This window comes from Crocodylus siamensis, chromosome 2 (assembly GCF_052110815.1).
Source record: "Crocodylus siamensis isolate JL-2025a chromosome 2, ASM5211081v1, whole genome shotgun sequence".
NCBI lineage: Eukaryota > Metazoa > Chordata > Crocodylia > Crocodylidae > Crocodylus > Crocodylus siamensis.
In genome coordinates this window covers 91,315,424-91,339,656 of record NC_143396.1, presented here as the reverse complement: position 1 = coordinate 91,339,656, position 24,233 = coordinate 91,315,424, and the positions used below count along the sequence as shown (strand labels likewise).

The window sequence follows — 24,233 nt, the reverse complement described above, 5'->3', positions numbered from 1 at the left end:
TCCATTCTGTTTAGCACTGGTGAAACCTCACCTGAAGTACTGTTTGCAAAATGGGGACAGATAGAAAAAAGTCTGAGGAGAACCACAAACATTATTATAGGTCTAGATGTATGAGGAAAAGCTAGAATGATTGGAATTAGTCTGGAGGAAAAGAGGGGAGTTTTGGTAACAAAACTGCCTTAAGGATGATGGATCAGTTGTTTTCATTCTTCATAAGGGATAGGACAAGATCTAATAGAATTAAATAGCAACACGGAACATCCAAAGATTGCTGTTAAGAAGTTTTGGTGGTGATAAAGATCTTTTTAAAAAATATGGGTTGTCCCTACTATTTCCTTCTGAGAAATGGGCTTTACAATTTTGATTGAGATTTCCCCAAAGAGTTTACTCTGAGCCAGAAGCACACAATGGAAAATTTAAATCCCAGTGGTTACATCTTAGCAAAAATATAAACAAAAAATACTAGATCTCTGTAATGGAAATATTGGACAACCTTAAATTTAAGTATCGCTATCAGTGCTACCTACAATAACAATAATAATAAAAGTAAATCACCTCACAAACAGTAACTATTCTTGTTTGATAGAAGAAGTTAAAATCTCATACGACTTGAATGGTAACTGTAGTGACTCAAGGGATACTGATTGCCTGCTGCATAGTATTTTGTGACCCTGATTGTGTAATATGACAGAGGTAGGTAATGGACCCTAATCAGTAGGACATTTAAGCACATATTTAACTTTAAGCATGCACCTGCCTCCAGATTTCTGCACCAGTGGTGGGGCAAGAGGCACCGGGCTGCAGCCCAGCTGGAGCTAGGGCCCAGCAGTGGCGACAGCATGATTTCTGTACTGACCACAAGGTGCAGGGATGCAGCGTGGTCAGAGCCAGCTCCCGGCACCACACTGGGGGCAGCAGTGGCTCGGAGTTGTGCCCCCCTTCTTCCCTCTCCCCCCCCCCCCCCCCCCCCGCAGCCGACAGCACTTTCATGTCATCTCTGGTAACAACCATAAAGATAAGTATCGACCCCAGGGTTGATGTTTCTTTTCTTGCCTGCCAGGGGCAGGGGGTCAGACTAGATGGCCCACTGAGGTTCCGTCCAACTCTATGAATCTATCTGTGAATCTTACAGACATTCCTATGCATCTCACCTTTAATACATATTATCAGAGCGATACTCAGAATATGTAAACTGAAAGGAGCTAGGCTGAAAGAGGAGGTTGTGCTACTTTTACATTTCTTAGAAGCAAACAGTATTGCAGCAAAACTGGAGAAAGTGAAATCCTTAATGGTGCCAGGTGCAGAAGACCTGGAGACATTAGCAATCTATGCTACAGTCAGGTGTGAGTCAGAAGAGGACTGCCAACTGGTAGATAAAGTCACTATAAATTTTCAGGAATACTTTGATCTATTCACAAAGGGATGTTACTCAGGAAAGATGCATTGTATTACAAGAAACCGACAGGCAGGTGATATCACTGAATATTTGTTTACAGACCTGTGTAATAAATTTAAGTCCTGTGAGCTTGAGTAGTAAGCAGATGAACTAATTAGAGACCGAAGTAATTTAAAACTCAGATGACTTATTATATAACTGAGCACCAAGTCAAAACAAGAATGACTGTGAGAAGCATGCATGACTTATAGGAAACATACTATAAAGAGACTGAACAAACAGTAACAGCAAGGTGCTTGGGAAGAAAACTTTGCTGTAAGGAAGACTCAAGTGCTAGCTATTTTCAAAATATAGTGCAAACTGAGGAAAAAATTACTCTCATTTACAAGTGCTTGAGTGTGTTTATTGATTAAAAGCCAGCAAAAATAGCCCAAGTACTTCTAAGCACGAGCATTTTAAAAATGAAGGTACTGCATTCTGTAGAATATGTGGAAACAACACTGTCATGGAAAAGCTAAGTGTAATCTACACTGTCCATCTCAGAACGGAGAAGTGTAAGAAGAGACCAACATTTTTGTGTTCCAGACAGGAATTCATGCTCTCATTGAAAGTTAGGTATCCAGGTATGTGACTGCAGTAATTGCAGGAAAAAAAAATCCAAGAGAACCACCAACACCAGGTGATGTTTCTGATTGCCCTTCATCCAAGGTTGGCACAAATCTATTTTTGAAATAAATGGAAAGGATTACCTCTCATTTGTGGGCTGCTACTCTTTTTTTTATTGAGCTGTTGCACAACATGCTGAGTAACAATGTAATAACACTTTGTAAATCACCATTTGCTTACCATGGGATTCTAGATGCATTAAGAGATAATGGCCCACAAGTCATGAGTGACACATTTCAGCAATTATCCTTAATTTATCAGTTCATGCCCACCATGTCAAGGCCTTACTATGCACAGTCAAACTGTTCAGCAGAAAAGTCTGTCCACAAATATGCAGTAAGATTGCCCAATAAGAAAGGACCTTATTTAAAAAAATCAAGCTTATAAATGGCTTCTTTAAAGGGTCTCCTTTCTCTCCAAGCCATACTGGCTCAGTTATGACTGCCAGAACCTTAAGCTTAAGCCTCTTCATTAGAAAACAGAGTGGTTGCAGGTATAGTATTCTTCATTTCCTTTTAAAATGCTCTGCCCTTAGAAAAAGCCTTGAAGAGTCCAAATTTGTTAACCTTCTGGGCATGCTGTATAGTCTATCTATTTGAGCAGCAATTGGCAGATAATTGGCACATATGGTGTTTCTTGCTAATTGATTGCATCAGATTGTTGTTGTTGATTTTGGTTAATATTACATTATAGCTTGCTTTTTTAATGAAATAAAATAACGTAACAGTACATACTGATCCCTCCCATGTACTGAGGTAATATTTTTCACAACCTGGACCCATGTCATGTTGCAGCGTCCATTAATTCCAGTGGTTACTGTTGTACGCAAGGTCCACTTTTCAATTTGTGATCACATTAATTGAACGTTCGGGCAACCTGAACAGAATGTATGAATGTGGGCTTTGTGGTGAAACCCATCTACGTACCACAAAATCCATATTGTGCGCACAAATCAGGTCCTGGAATTGTATGCCTAATTACTTGTTTTAACTTCAGATTTAGAAAATTCTTCCATCACTCAATCTCTCAGCACATGTATTAAAATGAAAATATACATAATTTATCAGTGACTGATGTAATTAGCTTCTCATCTCCAGAACTAACTTTTTTAACCCACACAATCACATTCTCAAAGAAAGGTCTTGAGTAAATACTTGGCCTTCCCTTGGCCTTATCCCATGATCACCTCTTGGCCAAACTGCCCAGTTGTGGCCTTGGCTCCACCACGATCCGCTGGCTGGGAAATTGGCTTTGTGGTCGGACCCAGAGGGTTGTGATTGATGGCAGTCACTCATCGTGGTGCCCTGTGACCAGTGGCGTCCCTCAAGGCTCTGTCCTGGGACCCATACTGTTCAACATCTTCATTAATGATGTGGACATTGGAGTCAGGAGTGGACTGGCCAAGTTTGCCGATGACACCAAACTTTGGGGCAAAGCATCCACGCCAGAAGATAGGCGGGTGATCCAGGCTGACCTGGACAAGCTCAGCAAATGGGCGGATGAAAACCTCATGGTGTTTAACACTGAAAAATGCAAGGTTCTCCACCTTGGGAGGAAAAACCTGCAGCACCCTTATAGGCTCAGCAGTGCTACGTTGGTTAGCACTACAGAAGAAAAAGACTTGGGGGTCATCATTGACCACAAGATGAACATGAGCCTGCAATGCGATGCTGCGGCTAATAAAGCGACCAAAATGCTGGCATGCATCCATAGATGCTTCTCGACCAAATCCCGGGACATCATTCTCCCCTTGTACTCAGCCTTGGTGAGGCCGCAGCTGGAGTACTGTGTCCAGTTTTGGGCTCCACAATTCAAAAAGGATGTGGAGAAGCTTGAGAGAGTCCAGAGGAGAGCCACGCGCGTGATCAGAGGTCAGGAAAACCGATCTTACGATGACAGGCTGAGCGCCATGGGACTCTTTAGCCTGGAAAAGTGCAGGCTCAGGGGTGATCTGATGGCCACCTACAAGTTTATCAGGGGTGACCACCAGGATCTGGGGGAACATCTGTTCACCAGAGCGCCCCACGGGATGACGAGGTCGAACGGTCACAAACTCCTGCAAGACCGTTTCAGGCTGGACATAAGGAAGAATTTCTTTACTGTCCGAGCCCCCAAGGTCTGGAACAGTCTGCCAGCGGAGGTGGTTCAAGCGCCTACATTGAACACCTTCAAGAATAAATTGGATGCTTATCTTGCTGGGATCCTATGACCCCAGCTGACTTCCTGCCCTTTGGGCAGGGGGCTGGACTCGATGATCTCCCGAGGTCCCTTCCAGCCCTAATGTCTATGAAATCTATGAAATAATCCTCAAATCAATTAATCAAGGCTGTGTCAAACTAAAGAAGGAAGAAAAATCAATACTCAAATGCTCTGCCTTCTACCCTAAAATGTTCAGATTAAAGGGGGTCCTAGCACAGAGCATTACTTAGGAAAGAGATTGGCCCAGGAGCCAGAAAGTAAGCAAATATATATTTGTAATAGATTTGAAAATCCAGTATCAACTACTGTTTAAAATTAGAGCTAGCAAAGTGTCAGTGCACATACCTCAAAACAAAACTGGAACTCAAAGTTGATTGTAAAGACATGATGCCATATGCCAAAGATAATAAGTCAAAACTTTTCCAATGGAATGTTGTTCCACTGAATGATTTTAAAAAAGCATCAAAATCAAAACAGCCAGTGAGAAAAAGACAATTCTAACCAAAATTAAGGTAGGTTAATGACCAAACTCAATCTGGTATGCTGCCAGCTAATCCATCTTGCTCCTTGGTAGCCTAAACTTACATCAGCTCATTGTCTAGGCCAAGGTACTCAACCTAGGTCTTGTGGGCCAGATTCAGCCAGTGGCACTGTGTCATTCGGCCCACGGTGAATGACCTGTGGCTCCCCACAGGTCCAGAAATTTGGGGACAGGGAAGTGGTGCCACTGCTTCCCTGCTACCAAATCTCCAGATCCATAGGGAGCCTTAAGCCCTGTGAGCTGGATCCAGCACCTGACCCCAGTGCACAGAGGCAGCTCCAGACCATTGGGACACTCCAGATATGTGGGGCCCTAGGGCTTCAGAGGCCCCAACCTTCCTTGTTTCGTTCTTTTTTTCAGCCTTTTTTTGGAATTTTAGCATTTCCCATGGAAATAGGAACTCCATCTTTCAATCAGACTCTCAAGTAGCATTACTCTGTATTTACTCCCTGGTACATTTCAAGTGTTCTAAGATTATTGTAACCCAGTGTAAAGGTCAAAAGGATGAATACTTATGGTGAAGCCAGTCAAAAATAGTTACAGTGACCATTAAGGCTTATTTTGCATTAATTCATGATCCTTTGAAAGGTTGGCCCATTGTTTGCATGGTTTAATAGATAAGAAGCTAGTGACGTTTTAAGAAAAATAACAGATGTGGGATTTTCAAAATCTATTAAAATTGCATATCTTCTTCCTGGTGCTGAGTGCGCAAGCATCGGTAATCCTCTTAGACAAGCACGGGATAGTAGTGACTGGAAATCTGGACCAGGCTAGTCACCTTTTCGCCATATTTCAGTGATATCATCAGTGAGAGATTGGATCTTCCACTGGAGTCCTATCCCCTGGAGGTATAGCAAGCATACCTTGTAGTTCACCATTCTGTACCCATATGTACATACACCATGACCTATTGTCAATATTAGTTAAATATTGTGTTTGCTTTACTCTGTTTGAGGATTAGTAGTGTATAACAATCTGTGATTTGTTCCCCTTATTGTATATACATATAGAGAGCTGGAAAATTCCTGTAACATAAGCAAACATATACCAGCTGTTTTAAGGAAAAGAAATGTTTTCTGGATTTCACAGGTTGCCTCCAAGTTCTGATATACTCTTCTTAATATAGCACAGGCTTATATTTAGTTTAATGTGAGTACTGAAGACTGCTATTCATGAGCTACATTGGCATGTTAGGTTAATGTTTGCCTTCCTTTCAGTGGGTGGTTAATACTTGTCAGCAAAGTAAAGAAGAGATTAGAACATCCTATAAACAGTTCTATCATGTCCAGCAATTTTGAGAGTTTGGCCAAAGAACATTGTTCCTTTGTTTTATTTCTTTTTTTTTTAATTCCAGAAATGACATATAACAGAAACATCGAGTGCCACTGCAATATTTCCTTTGCCTTTTTTACAGACTTTCTCCTTTCTCTACACCTAAGTGCTTATGACAGACTTTTATTTTATGTTTTATATTAAAGAGCGATTTATGATTAAATGTTAATGAAATAGAATTTTCACTGTGCTTTCATTATATTCTACTAGTTTGAACATTTTTCAAAGCAGCACACCAAAACCCACTGTTTTCTATGAATAAATAATAAAAAGCATGTCTGTACATTATCATTCATGCATTCTCTAGTTGCCCCATTGGTGATTTGTCTGCCAGCATAAAATGGGCACTTCATATTCAACAGTCCTTAACTAAAGCTAAAATTAATGACACTAGCAGTTCTCCTGCACCCCTTTCTGCCCTCCCCCCAAAATCTATAGAGTGAGGTAAGTTGTGTACGTTCTGTAATGGTTCATGGAATCTAGTCTAGTAAAAACATGTGATATTCTACAAACATGGGATTTCAGATCCATCTCCTACATCTGTGTCCAAATTGTCCAGGAGCTTTTCCAACATTAAGAATGAGTATTTGTAAATGAAATTTCAAAGTGTTGCCTGCTGTATTGTTATACAGACTGCCAGCTAGGTGAAATAGAAAATATATCAGTGAAATTCTGACTATGAATCCTACCAGCAATCAGGCTACAATTGAAAGGAAAAGTCATACTGGTTGGTACTGGAGAAGGGAAAAGTAGAAGCATAAATGATGAAAAATGTAAATTAAATATAATTAAGTTAAAACAGATTTAAAATGGAAAAATAAACCAAAGGTTACAGAAATGTCCAATAGAAATGTCCAGTAGAAATGTCCATAGAGGTAGCCCTCCTTTTCACAGTTAAACTTCAAGTGAATTGCAGAAACGAAGCCTTGTCATCTGGGAAATTAGTACGGAAATGCTTCTATGGAAAACTGAGATAATGGATTAACAAGATTCAGACCATTTGTTCCCTTCTGATATTTCACTTTAACAAGAAATAAGACAGCATCTCCACAGAAATATAGGCAAAGAAACAAATATATAAAGATATCAGGAAATATTCTGTTTGGTCTTGCAATATTGTAGTTGCTGGTTTTTAGTATTATGAAAATGAAAGCTGTTAATTGACCAACATCTTAGTACATGATTTTTAATATCACTTAATCAGTGGAATCCATGGGGCCCAAGTTAAATGGAAAGTTGACTCACCTTGAATGAGTTCTTATGCCAGGAGCTAATTTATCGAAGTAAAGCAGAAGAAAGGGCATAGTAATTTAGACTTTCTCATTCAGAGAGGCATGAGTTTTCTTAGGCTACAGCCTACATTGTCAGATGCTATGAAGAAATAGGCAGTAGCCTACAAAATCATGACTCTCTGAATGACTTAGTCTCTAAGGGCATTTATACACATACTTTTTGGTCCTGTGACACACTGCTTCAGCACTGACACACGAGCTGACACACATTGCACTGTCTCGCATGCAGTTGTATAAGTTGCAAAATGCACGTCAGCACACACAAAAATGGCTGCAATGTGCTTTTGAACTAAAGCACCGTCTATGTGTTTTAGTTCAAAAGCATGTCACCACCATTTTCTCAGCGCTGATGTGCATTTTGCCATTTGTACAAATGTATGCGTCACAGTGCTGGGCACTTGCATGTGGAAAAATGTTCTAAGGGCATGTCTGCATGTTCATTAATATGGTTTAGGTAATGCACATTAAATTTAGTACCTCCAGGCATTTGTACACAAATTGTGCCACAGCACAGGGTGCTTTTAAAAGCACCCAGCACAGCAATGCACACATTTGTATAAACGGCAAAATGCACATCAACACTGAGAAAATGGCACCAGCACGTTTTAGAACAAAAACACATTGAAGATATTTTAGTTCAGAAGTGCACCACTGCCACTTTCTTAGTGCTGACACACATTTCACTGTTTATACAGATGCATGCAACTCAGTGCCAGGTGCCTCAGCTTGTAGGTGGAGCAAACTCAAGTCTGCATATAAATCAAGTTTGAGCATAAATGTCCTAAGGTGCCACCCTACCCTGTCTTCTGCCTAACCTCAGACTAGCTCAGCTAACCACGTCTCTCTGCTTATAAAAGTAGGTCAACTGATATAATTTATATGGATAGTGATCAAGAGTATCCACTCAGTTCGAAAAGAAAAAGGAAGAGCCTGGTAAATATTTGCTTCTCAGAGTGTAAGAAAGAAACAGTATGTGTGTCTCTCTACCCTTTTTATGAAAAGAAGTATTACATCAGAATGTGAACTGAGTACTTAATGGGAATAAACCCTAGGAACAGCCAAGTTGGCAAGAAGATTTAAGTTAAAATATGTTACGTTATTGTGTATTTTTTATCAACAAATCTAAATGCTGGGAATGATTCAAGTTAGAACTCTTATCTAGTTTATTGGACTCCTTGTATAGAGAGGAAGGGACTCTCCATTCAGGTGCTGCTTTGGTTGATAATTCCTCCTTTGAAAGGCGCAGTGAGATTCAGGTGGCACATGAAAGTAGTGTCTGAAATTGCTGGCATTAGCACAGGCTATGTACTGGTAGCTTTTTTCTTTTTTTTTTTTTTTTGTTCATGGACTTTTCTTTTTCAGCAGTTTACTTTAGGCTCCAATTAGCATTCCAGATTCTCTTTCTAAGAGCAATCCATATTACTCCTGGCATTTCAACCTAATATTTGATTTCCTGTCTGAAGAGTAGAGTCAGTAGGAATCACCAAGGTTCACACCTGCCTAGCTTTTCTCCTCTTCCTCTTCTTTGCAGTTTATTTCAGTGAAAATCTTTAAAGGTGTTTTTTGGGTTTGTCGTTGTTTGTGTTTTTTAGTCCTGCTGGAAAATATTTAGGCTTTCAAAATTAAGCTCATTAATTCAAAGCATCTTAAAATATAAATGTTTTAAAGAACATTAATAAATACCAAATGTATGAGTTTTGGTCTAATGGAAGAAATTGAAGTGAGTTTCTCTACTGAACATCTAGCGCAAGCTTCAATAGCTCAGCCTCTCTTCTTAAAATTAATACTATTTTAGATTTCTTCCAATCCAACAGTTTTAAGCCCAGACCCTTAAAGTTACTTCACCTTTTACATTAATATAAGACAAAAGTAAAGTATCGAGTCTACAAGGAGGAAGACGTTCTCCAAATGTATTTACTGGGTGCATCTACACATGCTGATTTAAGGCACTTTAGCCTGATTTAAGGTGTATTAAGGGTGTGTGTCTACACATGTATACCCTTAATACTCCTTACAAATGGTGATTTTTAGGCTATTTTCACCTAAACTTGATACCTACAAAAGCAGGTACAAAAGCAAATTTAGGCGTGAATAGCTAAAGCACATTAAGGCAAGTATAGACACATTAAGGTGCATTGACACTGTGTATGGACTGGCATGGGACTAACTTTAGTCTGACGTCAGTCCGCGCACACAGTGTTAATGCATTTTAACATGCATGTGCAGATGCAAACCTAAATCACCTTAATGTGCATTAAGCTAATGCACATTAAATCTAAGCATGCCTAAGCGTATGTGTAGACATGCCTACGGTGTACATGTCTTTAAACTGCTGCTGTTAAAACAAAAGTTAGTTCTTGTGGTCTTGCCTACGTGATTTCATAAAGAAAAATATATTGAGAAGTCAGACTGTCTTTAAATTTTGTGGACTCAAAATAATCCCTGAATTATCAAAAAAGATAATTGTGGAAAGTTAAACGAGAAACTTTAGAAAGCTCATTAGATATAGCAGAAGATTTACTGGGCAAGTATCATTCTGATATTGTAAGGCATTTTTTCCTTTTCTTCCATATTTTGAATCTATAACATATTTCCATATGTAATATAAATACCAAAACAATTCCATAGATAACCTAAAATAAATTGTCTCAAACAGTTTGGCACAGAACCTCTACTCTAGTTTCAGCGATAAATGTATTTTTACTAACCTATTCAAATGTATTTATATTGCATTTTCTTTTTCCTTGAATCTACTAATCACAGTTCCAGCCCAGGTCAGAGTATTCTAATTCAAATTCCATGTATACAGTCTTAAATAGCTTTTCTTTTCCCCAAAAGTACACCCTAAACTTAGGGGGATTTATTTTGAAATAGATCATGTTAGAGGCCAGAGACCTTGCCTCTTGCCTCTAGCAGGTCACAGAATTAAAACATTAGCATACTTTGGGCTTGATCTCTCTTCACATTATCCACACTGTACATTTTCATTAAAATTTTATAACTCCATAATAATGGTTCATCCCTGTACAGTGGCTTTTAAGGGGATGGCTGAAAGAAATTTTGTATATTTTATCACAGAAATCCTCTTCAGCTTCTTCAAAAGTTTTGTTATATTTTTAGGGTATGCTCTCACATCTGGCAGGCATCACATTTGGAAGTTGGGAGATATCACTTGGGTTATTAGGATTTCATTATATGGTTTCCCATAAGACTATTATTTTACTCAGCAGAAATTTTAGAAACATTCTAAAAGGGTGATCATTATGCCACTTCTGAAGGGGCCTGGAGTGTGGTGCAAGCGCTAAAGTTGACAGCCCAGAGGTCGCAAATTCAAAGCCATAGTAGAACCACTCATGAAGTGGTCAGATTCCAGCAAATGTGGAAATTCTGCTAAATACCTTGTCACAACAGGGGCATGAGACAGGAACTGAAGGGAAGGGTGTCTGAATACCATGTTCAGAATACTAAGTGGTTGGTAGGCACACAGGGAGAAAATGAGGAAGGTGAGCACATGTTTTGGGATGCAGCTGGCAAGGGACATAGAAGGCAATAAAAAGGGATTCTTCAACTATGTCAAAAGAAAGAAAGAAGACCAGAGAAACTGTAGGTCCCTTACAGAATGCAGAGGGCTATATGGTTATGTATGATGCAGAGAAGGCTGAAGTATTTAATGCCTTTTTTACTTCAGTCTTCACAAATAGGGACAGCTACTAGATGACAAGTGCAGTTAATGGCAAAGATAGGGAAGGAGACATATAGCTTAAAGTAGCAGCAGAACAGGTTAGGGGTTACTTAAAGAAGCTAGATAATTTCAGATTTTTAGGGCTGTATGAGATGCACTGTCGGGTACTGAAGGAATTGACTGAGGTAATTTCAGAGACATTGGCTATCCTCTTTTAGAATTTGTGGAGGTTGAGTGTGTTCCTAGATGACTGTTAAAGGACAAACATAGTGCCCATCTTTAAGAAAGGGAGGGGAATTACAGACCAGTGAGCCTGACCTTAATATCTGGAAAGATTGTGGAGCAGGTCCTCAAGGAATCTATTGTGAAGCACCTAAAGGAGAACAAGGTGATCAGGAGCAGCCACCATGGTTTCACCAAGAGCAAGCCATGCCTAAGCAATCTCATTTCCTTCTATAATAGGAAATCAGATTGAAAGGCTTATGGATGTTGGGAGGACAGTGGCTTTGATTATAACTTGACTTTAGCAAGACTTTGACAAGGTCTCTCATGACACTCATTAACAACCAAAGGACATACAGACTAGACAAAAGTACTGTAACATCATAAATAACTGGATCATTGTATTCAACAAGTAGTCATTAATCACTCAATGTCCAGTTGGGAGGAGGTATCAAGTAGGGTTCCCCAAGGGTCTGTCGTGGGTCTGATATTGTTTAATATCTTCATTTAATGATTTGGACAAAAGTACTTAGTGCATGCTTAGTAAATTTGAGAACAGCATCAAGTTAGATGGAGTTGTAGATTCTCCAGAGGTAGGAATAGGATTGTGCACTAGGGATGGAATAATTGATTATACAGATACAGACTGGGGAATGACTGGCTAGGCTGCAGTAATGCAGAGGAGTACCTGGGGATTATAGCAGGCTATAAACTAAATATGAGCCAAGTGTGCTTTTGTTGCAAAAAAAAAAGCCAACAGCACAATGGGTTGTATCAACAGGAGTGTCTCTTGAAAATCAAGAGGTTTTTTTCTTCAATACAGCACTCGTGAGACATCACCTGGAGTACTATGTTTAGTTTTGGGCCACGTGCTTCAAGAAGGATGTGGACAGATTGGAAAGAGTCCAGCTCAGACTAACACAAATAATTTAGAGGCTTGGCAAGTAAGACTTATGTGGAAAGGCTGAAAGAATAGGGTCATTTCGTTTAGAGAAAAGAAAACTGCAGGGGTATTAGATAATAGTCTTCAAATATCTGCAGGGCAGGATGGAGAAGGGTGTTTCTCCTTGACAGGACTAGAAGCAATGGGCTCAAAATGCAGCCAAAGCAATTTACATTGGAGATTAGGAGGAACTTTCTGACTATGCGAGTGATCAGGCATTGGAACAGGCTACCTAGATAAATTGTGGAATCTCCATCCTTGTAAGCTTTCAAGAGCAGATTGGACAGACACCTTGGCTGGGACAATTTAGTCAGGAATTATCCTGCCTTGAGCAGGGGGCTGGACTAGATGACCTAGTGAGGTCCCTTCCAGCCCTACTTTTCTATTATATTGTTTTGCATGTAGTTGATCAAATTTACTTCATGAAATTAACAGGTTAGGCAGATCCTTATAGGATTTACTGAGAGATTTTAAATAATCTAGGAAGGTGGTGATAGGGACTGACAGTTCTACAAACAATTTCCCAGCCCGGGCAGCTAACTTGTGAAAAGGTCTTGTAGTGATTTTGATCTTGCGTACTTACAAATTTTTCCATATTACTCAATTAATAGTGCTGATGTTTATTAAAAGTAATACTCTGTGGAGGCGTCATGACACTTTTAGCACCCTCTCATTGCAATGGCCATGATGAACTATTATTTATAAAAGAGCCTGGTAACAGAATGCAAGGAGATCTCCTGAGAAATTAGAGAAAATAATGGGATTGCTGAAAACTAACACAAGTCATGGGTATAGGATAAAAGCTTTAAAAAAGTTTTTCAAACCATTTAAAAATAAAGAGGAAAAATGCAGTTCCCCACACAGTGCTCAGATATGTGGTGCTCAATTTTGTATAATTTGGCATAATTTTAAAGTTAAAACTACTCTTACATTTAAATTTGTCTCTAAGACAAAATCTTGCAAAACAACTTCAGATTCAAGTTCCTGAAAGTAGAAAAGTTGCACTAAGCACTATAGGTTTGTTCATTTTTATGTGTTAATTCTGGCATTCTGAAAGCGTGCAAATGGCATTTGTCTTTGGATTTACAAAAACTCTAGATATTCAGAGTTTGAATTATTTAAACTCCCACAACACATGCACTTTTGCTTTTCAAGCATGAGTTATAATTTAATTAAAAACTTCTGGTGCATCTCTGGCTATTTAAATATTAAAATGTTCCATGGATCACTTTCGATTATCTACCGTCATGAAATTCCTGAAGATGTCAGATTTTTAAGATTCCCAAAGTTGCACTTGGAATTGTCTGTTGATGCAAAGGGGACTGTGATAATTACATACATCCATTAGTATCAGCAGAGGAGATAAACTTTGGGGAGGCTTAATGGGCATGTCTCAGTGACAGCTAGCAAAGAACATTTGGCATGATTAAGGATGGATATGAATGTACTTGAAAATATACTCTCATTATGGACACCCAGTGGAAGTTGCACTACAAATGTTAAATTCCCCAGAAGAAGAGTTGTGTGGCAGGGAAGCTTTGAAATCCACTGTGGCCGTCATCCAAATTATTCTCTTCTCTTTATGTCTTTCTGCTGTCAGATTCATTTTGTGATGCCCAACTTGGCTCCCTGCATCTTTGAGAAAAGGCAACCTGTTGATTTATGTGTTTCAGATTGTCCGAAGATACATCAAGGATTGGCTTGAAAGGAAGAAACCTCCATTTGGTGCTATCAGCAGTTGTGTGCTCCTGATGATCATCTACACAACATTCTGTGATACTTTCGCCAATCCAAATATTGACCTTGATAAATTCAGTTTGATTATAGTCGTGTTCATAAGTAAGTTTAGCCTTAAAATATTCCTTTGATCAGTTAGTCTCTTCTATACAATGAATAGCATCTACTAGAAGGAGAAGGAAAGTTTAACTAGCATGGAGCTGAATTCTGTATTTTTAATGCATCTTGTAAGCAAGATAGATTAGAAAAACTACTAGAGGTTGCATGCTTTTCAGGATGTTGAGAAAGCAACAGCATTAATAATCGGATAAATCTTGTCATGTACACTTAAGATTGCTCTGTAGTATTTCCTTGCTGAAAGGGCATAAATATTATGTTTTCAAATATTTTTGCCCATTCTTTTGAGGTTTTATCTATTATTAAAGGACAGGACATGTTTTGATTTAGTATTGCACACAAAAAGAATAGATTCCATTTTGAGGTATCAGTCACAGAAAATCGTTCTAATAGCTCTTGAACCACTGTTCCTGTCAGTCTTATACAAGTAGAAATTATTGGGATTTTCTTGGCGGGGGATACATTTCCATGGTTAAAGTGATTTGTTGCAAAGTATGTTTCAGGTGTACCTTATTCATTCACATATTATGGAATAGACCCCGATATCCTTGCTGTCAGTTAGAAATCCATTAGTTGATCATGAACTCCCAAGAAAGGGCAGCAGTGTCCAATAACTGCCCACTCTTCCAGTCAATTACTCTTACTCTGCTCCCCCCTTTTGTAGGCACAGACATTCCAGGTAGTGCAGAAGATCTGTAACTCGAATCCCCCAATAGTAGCAACACAAATCATACCCCGCACAACCTACCACCATTGAATTTTGGAAAATCATTAACACTCTTTTTACCATATGTATGTCTTAAACACAATGAGTGAAATCTAGGCCATGCTGAATCAATAGAAGTTTTGTCACCGACTCTCACCTGGAATTTGAGTTCATCTCAGATCCTTTTTTGTAGTATGTTAAGTCCTCAGGTTCTCTCTTAACATGCAAAAAAGGAAACAGTTTTTTGGGCTTTTTTCTAAATGAACAGAAAAAAGCAACCATACCTTTAAAATATTTAGAGAACTTGCTTTTAGTTTAAAATTATGCCATTCACAAAATGTCTGTTGCTTAATTGAAAAATAACTTCATAATGTTGACTTAGAAAAAACCTGCTGTTTCTTACAGCAGTGGTTTACTAAAGGAGAGGATGGCTTCTTGTCTAAAATTTGAGTTTGAAACACAGGTTTAAATCCTAGCAGATCATACTTAGTCTTTTGGCAAAGATGCTGCTAAATAGAGTACCAGACTGCTGAATGGATTTTAGATAGATTCCTGTATAACATCTGTAGATTTCTGTAATGGTAATATTTTTTGTAAGAGTGACATAGAAATCATGGCCACTGACAGACGTGGAAAAAACAAACAAACAGCACTTTTCCTGAAGAGGCATCACATCAGTTTCACCCGTCTCACCCAACGTCTGTATAGATTGTGCGCTTCAGCAGGACTTTGTGGCACTTCTGTCTAATAGCTGATTGTATCAGCTATTAGATAAAAGCTCCAAGAAGCCCTGGTGAAGCATGATCTATACAGATGTTGGGCGAACCATGTCAAACTGACATGATGCCTCTTCTGGACATGCACTGGCCTCAGCACAAAGGCTCACAGGGCTAAATATAAAGCGAGGTTTGGTTTGGTTTGGTTTTGTTTTGGTTTGGTTTGGTTTTTTTACCATCTATAAGCAGCCTGTGTGATTATGGTTGTTTTCCAGCAGGAAAGGATCTGAGGAATACTTTCAGATGAAAAAGCACTATATATACATGTAAAATATTACTTGCAATATTGCAATTCTTTATTGCTGCTGGTGCAATTGATAGCAAACTAAAAATCAACATTTTAAGCTGAGAGCAAATAAACAGAGTCTGCATCTTACAGACTTTTTTAAAAGTGATGGGAAAGAAGTGTTTTAAAAATAATTTGGATGAAAAATAGACATACTCTGAGGGACACTGTCTACCTGCTGCATTTGTTTTCTATTCATAGATTTGTGTAAGGATGTGCAGAGGTACCTCATAAGCTCTCACAGAGGTTTAATGGGGCAGTTTCATGCCCTGAGCAATCACAATGCCCTGGGTAGCACCAGCTACCCATGCCACCAGTCCTGGTGGTGCAGCTAGCAACCAGATGCAGCAATGCCTATTTTTGCACCTTCCCCACAAAGTCAACCCTCCCCCCTCCTTAGTTATGCTCTGAGCACTCAATTGAAATGTAAAGAAAGTAAAGGGAAAACTGAGAGAACCTCATGTTGCTGTGGTGTCAACTAGTATGAAAAATAAGCAAAGCTGTTATTTCAGATTGGTGGGTGTATCTTTCTCTAGTTCTTATAGTCCAGCTCCTTCCATTGTTTGTCATGTCCTCTGCAAAGCTAATCTACGCATTTACCATATTCAGGATTAAAAAACAACAATCAGCACAACATTGTGTTTCCTTAAATTGTTAAAATCATACAGATTCAGTTCTTTCTGGGGAGGATTTTTTTTTGTTTCTTTTTAATTATATCATTTTCAGTCCTTATACAATTCCATTGTGCACCAAAATTCCTTAGCAAAAAATTTTACATAAACTTTAAAACATAAAGCTAATACTTTCTACAGGTAAAGAATTGCTTCATTTCAGAATGTAGCAAATATTGAGAAATAAGGCAAGTTGATGAGATGAGCAAGTCAGATTTTCTAATATTAGAATCTGTACAACTCTAGTGGAGATATTGGCTGTGTGAGATGTTATATAAGAGCTAAACTTGGCCTGAGGAGTTTTGAAGGAAGTTGCATTTCTTATTCTCCAGATCACTGTTTTATTGTCATTTTCATGTTATAATAGCTGCAGTAAACTGTACATAATGTGAAAGTGGCAGGAACGTGTTATGAAACAGAGATTTTTTTTTTAGTGCATCTTAAATTAATATATTTAGGCCAAAGAAAAAATACCATGTGAGGCAAAAAAATTTTAGTTTCACTGTCTCAGAAAATTCTTACTATAACTGGAGAATATCACTGGTAGTTACCATGACGATTGTGCTGCCTGCTTATTAACTGGAGGTAGAGCCATATTATTGCTTTGGCTTACATTGTACTGTAGGGCACACTAGTTTCATAGTCAATCCATACTCAGGTTCTGCCAGCAAATGTTTATCAAATACCTTCTGGTATTTGATAAATGTAAAACTAAATATAAAAATAAAATGGTAAATATAAAATTCTGCATAGACCCTAATCTTGTCTTTCTGATATCCCACAAGAAGGTATGTCTGTGGCTACACAGGTTCTTCAGATATCACACAGCCAAGAGAGTTCCTGCACACAAGGGCTGTGATGTTTGAGATGATGCTCACTTGCCTCGTGATTCCCTAGAGGCCCCTTTTCCCACGTGGGGAGTGTATTGCATTGGTCTCAGAATCCACACCAAAGGAAGGTGCCAGTTTGGCTTGCCACATATGTACTAAACTGTCTGAGAGCATAGTCCGTCTCAGGAACCCATCCACATTTAAAAAAAACTCAGCTTTTTTGAACAGTTACTGAGGTTCCACCCTATGAATGCTGCTTGGTTCAGGAATTGGCTTTGATCCAAACTGATTGAAAATAGATGATTTTTTCATCTATTAATGTCAATAGAAAATACAGGCATTCTTCAGAAGGATTATCTACCTCAGTATGCATGCATGTTTATATGTCTGAAGTATTCATGCTTACGCCCTGTTGTTGCAGTCCATTAAGTATGGGCTAAATTAAAATATATTGCTCCTGCAGTATGTCAAACAGGTGGTACTGTCATCATTCCTATCAAGCAGAATTGTGGAAATGGATGCATAGTATTACCAGTGAACTTCTCTGTCAGTTTGACATCATGCTGAGGAGTACTTTATTGGGAGGCATTACTTGTGAAAATCCTGCTATAAACACGGTAATGGATTTTGCTAAAGAAATGCTTCCTCAGACATGGTGATGCCTGTTGCTTCTTCAGAAATAATTGTCCTATTTATCAGCCTTTAAATGGCCACAGGTTAGGCAGTAATCAGATTTCTCTGCATCCATTTGGTCCATGAGGGTGCATCTACATGTGCAGTTACCCCACACAATAAACTTTGGTGCAATTCATGCTGGAGTGAGCTGCTTCTGGGCACAGTATTTATATATGCCCAGGATCAGCAATTCAAGTTGGGGCGGAGCAGCCCCAAGCCAGCAGAGGAGCTGGCAGGGGCACAAGGGTACTACAATATGGGGCTTGCTACAGGCAGCCAGCACTGTAACACCCTTGTGTTCCAGCTAGCCCTGGTCACCGTCTACACGTGCATTGCAGTGGTGTAAATTATGCTATTGTAAGATAGTACTTGTCCCAAACAGTACTATTCTATGACACATGTAGATGGTGACACTTTACTATGGAGGTAGTCAATCAACTCTGCAGTACAGCTCCTGTCTAGATGCAATGAGAGTGGTATAAGTTGATCCTTTATGCCACTATGAGGCATTTACATAGAACATAATATAGAGGTTTATGTGCTTTTTATTTCTAACATGTAAACTTAAATTTTAAATATTTATTTTTCAGTATTCTTTGTACAACTGAGCTTCATGTTTGTAACTTTCCTGTCTTCTACCAGGTATGTGATTGGAATTAAACAGAATGTTTAGATATTTTCAGTATTTGTACAGAACAGTATAATCATAATATATTTGTATGTGTGTGTAATTATATATTTATAATATATAAATTCAGATAGATATCTCTTAGAGCCGTGCGGAGCTTCAGTCGCTGATTTGATTCGGTGGAGATTCTGCCCTATTTGGTGGCCAGACTTCCAAATCTGAATCAAATCAGGGGACCCTTTAATCTCTCTGAATTGAATCGGAACCCTCCAAATTGATTTGGAGAGACTTGGCGATTCAGATGTAGACCCAGCTTTAAATGTTTTTTCTACATACCTCTAGGTAGCAGGCGGCTTGTGAATGCTGCAGTGCTGGGGCACATGAAATGTCCCAGAGAAGTGTGGTGGGGGGCGTTCCCCAGCATGCTCAGCAGCAGACCCAGAAGTAGACCAGAAGCACTTCCAGTCCACTTCCAGATCCCCCGGAGAGCATGCAGGGGGGCCCCCCTGTGTCCCCTCAGCTTGACAGCTGTTACCTCCTGGGTCTGGGGGGGCACCCGAGGTCCCCCTGCAGCTGATTGCTGAGCCAGGAGCCACAGGGGGGCTCCCCAGCAGACCCAGAAGTGGACTGGAAGTACCTCCGGGTTCGCTGCCAAGCATGTGGGGGCTGCCCCCCTGTGCTCCTGTGGGATGCTCAATCTGCCCCAGCATGGCAGTGTTCACGAGCCATGCCTGGTACCTCGAGGTATGTAGAAAAAGCATTTAAAGCTGTGTCTGTGTCCAAATCTCTGATTCTCCAAATCAGCACTGAATCTTCGGATTTGGATGAATCAAATAGGGCCGAATCCAGATACGAATCAAATAGGACCCACTTCGCACATCCCTAATATCTCTTCAGTATTTCTCAATACTTTCACTTGGCTGACTCTTGTCTCTGTATTTGTAAACTAAGCAAATTTGCTATGAAAAATCTTGGAAGACATTGATCTTGACTACCTTGTGTTGAACTCAGGTTTGCTGCACCTGAGGTCTGGGAAGCAAAGTGGTGTCACTTTTTCCATTTTCCCTGGTACCAGCTGAGCGCCAAATTCATTACCAGCGAATGTTAGAGCAGGGGTGTGGATACTCTGACTTACACTGACTGGAACATCCCTTATATTACATTCTGCTGACCAGAGAGTGCCCCATACCTCAACCATACCCCTTCCCTGAAGCCCCCTTCATCCACAGCTGAGCGTATGGTTGAGAAGAGGGAGTGCAGGCAGCAGGGACCTTCTAGCACCATCAGAATTAACACTTCCACTGCTTCCCTTGCTGCCAAATTTCCAGATGCATGGGGAGTCCTGCAGACTGGTGGACCAACCCCTCCCACAGGATCCAGCCCATGGACTGACCCCACGCCATTCATCCTGCCCAAGGTGCCAAAAGGTTGAGCACCACAAGTCTTGTAAATACATATTATGAATCTCAGAAAAATCTCTGCCCCATTTGGATTGAAGGTGTGACAATGCCTGAGCAATAATACACCTCTGTTAGACAGTAGTCAGATTTCTCTGCGTACATTTGGTACACAGATTTCGTCATTTGTTCACCCTTCTTGGCTTTAATTTTATACCATCAGTCCTGACCCCAGATTCTCTCTTAATAGAGATGTAGATATGCATATCTCCTTATATGCAGCTATTGAAATTTAGTTTCATATACTGTTTGGATAATAAAATTGATAGCATTATCCACTAAAAATAAAAACTGCCTGTTGGGCATTTTTTCAAAGATGACCTGGTCACTAATGCAATACAGAATGTTTGAAAAAGTAACCTGGCCTGAAATAAAGTTGTGTCCTACATACAGCTTGTTTAGAATGCTGTATGTTTCTTGTGGGAATGTATTCATTAGAGAGTTTGCCACAACTGAGAAACAATTCTGTTAAAAAAAAATCAAACACTACTGTTCATTTGTGGGTAGAATTATTTCTGTCACTAGTACTGATCAAAGTGATATGAACATGCATATGGGTACTTAAAGTACTACATTTGATCAATGATGTTTTAAGAAGGCTTTTACTAACAAGGATTATTAAAACTCTTTCTTTCTAGGAAGAACTCTGGTTTCACGCCAGCAGACACAGTGGCTATCATTTTCTGTTCTACACACAAATCCCTCACCTTGGGTAAGTCAGTGTGAGAGATCAAGTTTAGCTTTTTTGATGAAACCTTAACAGTATTTGTAGTTCAATGTTATTTTTTTTAAATCAAAGTAGCTCTTCGGTTCAGTGCAACAGCAAGTACCCTTAATATTACTAATATTACTATATAAATTATAACGCTTTTGCACAGGGAAACTGAGCCTTTATTAAAAGGAAGACAGCATAGTCTTCTGAGCTGGGATATCAGTAGTAGTACTGTTAAACCATTAATGTGTTCCTCCTTTTAAAGAAGGCTATTTTATTTCCTGTTTTTGATGTTCCGTCACTGATCCAATATTGATAAAGTTTGAGGTTCATTACTGATAATGTTCTCACTTATTCTTATGTAGTCGCACAATAAAGATATTATTGCTCAAAACTGGTTAGCCCAAGGCAAATATAAAGTAAAGTTTGGAAACAAACCACCAAGGACAGTATTGTTGTATGCTTAGTTTTACCAAATTCAGTATATTTATCTTGAAGTGCATTTTTCTTTATCTTTGGACTACATGTTTTATTTATTATGATTCGTTAGTCTAAAACATGATTGAAGTATTTTTCATTCAAAATTCCTTATTGATAACAGACATGTTATGGTAGAAATTAAAAAAAATACAATTAAAATATAGCTACACTATATTTGGGAGGGCTCACATGGTTGGTGCCTGGAGCCAAGCTGCAGCCATCCCTGCCTACCTTCCCCCATGTCCCATGCCTTCACAGCTAGATAGAAAGCAGCAGACAGAGCAGCCTTCAGTCCTGGTTTCTGATTGACCAACACTTTCTCTCATAGAGCCAGTGTGGCACACGGCCCTGGAACTGGAGTGCCAGGTCTGATCCTGGGTGCCAGGTCCAGCTGTAAACTGACCCCACGCACCAACCTGAACCAGTATGTGAGGTTATATCATTCAGCCAGGTATCATTCAGCCAGGTGGAGCTCCCCATACATCTGGAAATTTGGCAGTGGGGGAGCAGTGGCAGTATTAATTGCTGTGGCACCTAGAGCTACAGTAACTAATGCTGCCACCGCACCCCTGCCACCAGATTTCCTTACCTGTGCAGAGCCATGCTTCTCACATTTGCCCCAGTTGCCACTGATTGGTTTTGGAGAAAAAGTTATATACATGAAAATGTGGTATTTGATTTCTTTTTTGACTCTGCTGTAGTACTTTGAATTATTTTTTACCAAATTAGTTTCTGCTGCTTTGAGTATAAAGTCAGACCATACATAGTAATAACATAGCCCTGCACTTCTGCACTAGCATCACAACACATGATTATAGTAAGGAACTTGTGGACCTACAGCACAGCTATGACATAACAAAATAAATGCTACATGCATTCAAGCACATATATATGTGCAATGGTTGAAGATTCTTTTTCATTATTGTGTGATTTTTGTATGGGAACTGTATATACTTGTGTAACCTCTGATACAGAAGAAATCTTTATTTAAATTTGAAATATCTCTTGGGATTCCTTTCACTGAAAATGAGCATGCTTTTTCCTCTCTTGTTAGCTATTCTTGCGTCAGCTACTTACAAATAGATGTATCTGGATCATTTACTTGCCTCTCATAGTTGAAAATCATCTACTGCCTCTCATAGTCTTCCTTCCAATAACATTTGTTTTCTAGTGGTGGATACACAAATTAATAGGAGTTGCTAGTGGTGATAGGTTGCACAGTGTTGGAGTCCCACCTTTTCTACTCAGATTTTGTCACAGTACTATTTTTACCTTTTTTTTTTTTTTTTTTTTTTAACTTCAGGGTGGATTGCTTCATTTTGAGCTTATCATTAAAGAGCACTCAGACATTCCAGCTGGTGCCTCATGCTGAGGTTTGCCTCTCCAGTGGGCAGATCACTAGGAGGGTATGACTCATGCTTTGCTTTTTTTGCACTGGCTGCTTATTTACAAGTTTCATTGCAAGCTCTGAATGGTCAGGGATTACATCGCTTTTTGTGTTCCATCACCATGGTTAACATCTTCCTCCAAGCCCATCGGGAAGGATTTGTTTCTGTTTACCTTCAAGGCTCTAGTGCCGCTATTCAGCTGGTAGTATATAAGTGACCTCCTACAACTGCAGTTTCACTGTTGGGCCCTAAGATTGATTTCTCTCAGCTTGGCATTTGTTGGCATTTAGAGCTCCAGTAGGTGCTTCTCATCCATTCCCTGGGGAAGTTAGAAGGGAACCAACAAAAGAGAAGAAGAAATGACAGCTTTAAAGCTTTAGAAGTGGTAAAAGGAGAAGCATGAGAAGACTTGCATAAGGCACTTTCTCCCACACCATATTGTGAAACCAAGTAATTCCCATGCAGTGCATGCTCATGAGGCAAACTGCCACTTCCACTGTTGAAACTATGGAAAAGTGCTCACTCTGCACTGAGATGAGTGGTGTTTCCACATGCTGAGTTTTATTTTGTAGACAGACTAATTGACACACTGGTTTTTTTTCCCTCGAAGATCGGGATATAAGGCGTGTTTGCATAAAGACAGATTATACTGACTAGGTCTCTTTATATTTTTAATTTAATAGCACAAACTGATTCATATTGCCTAATTTAAATGAAACTTTCAGTGATTTATAAATCAGGTAGACGCACACAATAATATTTAATTATATTTCAGTTACCTAGTGAGTCAGGCCTACAAACTTATAGAGTGGATAAATGCAGTACCCACAATACCCTCTGGCTTATTCAACTGCACTTGTTCTTTCTTCCCCTCTCTCTCTCCCCATATACATGCACAGTTCATATGAGCACACACATATGCAGGCATTTGATTCATGGCTTTTATTAGTGCATTTGCCATTGATTGATTAGTACTTAGTATTAGTACTTCTTCTATTGATTGATTGCAGATGAAGTGACTATTTGACCTTTAATTATGAGTCTTGCTATTGAAAATGACATTGAGCTATGGCTTCACATAATCCATCTGGAAAGCCCGACATGATGCCATTCCCTGGAGTTCATTCAGCAAGAAAGAAGAGGCCTGAAGGAAGTGCAGAGCTATCAGTATGGTTCATCTAAAACAATACTGCAGGCTTGTTGCCTATATTTGCACATAGTTGCAGTCTAATATAGGGGATTATTGTATTTTCAAAAGAGAGCAAATTACTGGCCATCAGTCACTGCAGGAAAAATAAACAAGCAGACTCAGCAATATTTTGTTTTTTAATTTAAACCTTCAAGTACTTGAATACAACTTGTTGTTCAGAAGAAAATAAGTAGTTGCTGCATACTCCAACTATCAAAAATGCAGAATGTTAGGTGTGAATGACAATAGATTGTTTAAAGGTGCTTAATGGATTTTTTTCCACTTAAGGGTACATTTTCCCATTTTCT

General features: G+C 39.3%; 1 protein-coding gene across 3 annotated transcripts in view; it reads left to right on the top strand.

The window, feature by feature from the left end:
* Positions 1-24,233, top strand: part of SLC10A7 (solute carrier family 10 member 7) — a 205,498-nt gene that overhangs the window by 158,250 nt on the left and 23,015 nt on the right. For all 3 annotated transcript variants that reach the window (XM_090036352.1, XM_090036351.1, XM_090036350.1), the window contains 3 exons: positions 13,947-14,112; positions 18,662-18,713; positions 20,795-20,868. In XM_090036352.1, coding sequence (XP_089892478.1) covers positions 13,947-14,112; positions 18,662-18,713; positions 20,795-20,868 — 292 coding nt within the window. The remainder of the gene's footprint in view (positions 1-13,946; positions 14,113-18,661; positions 18,714-20,794; positions 20,869-24,233) is intronic.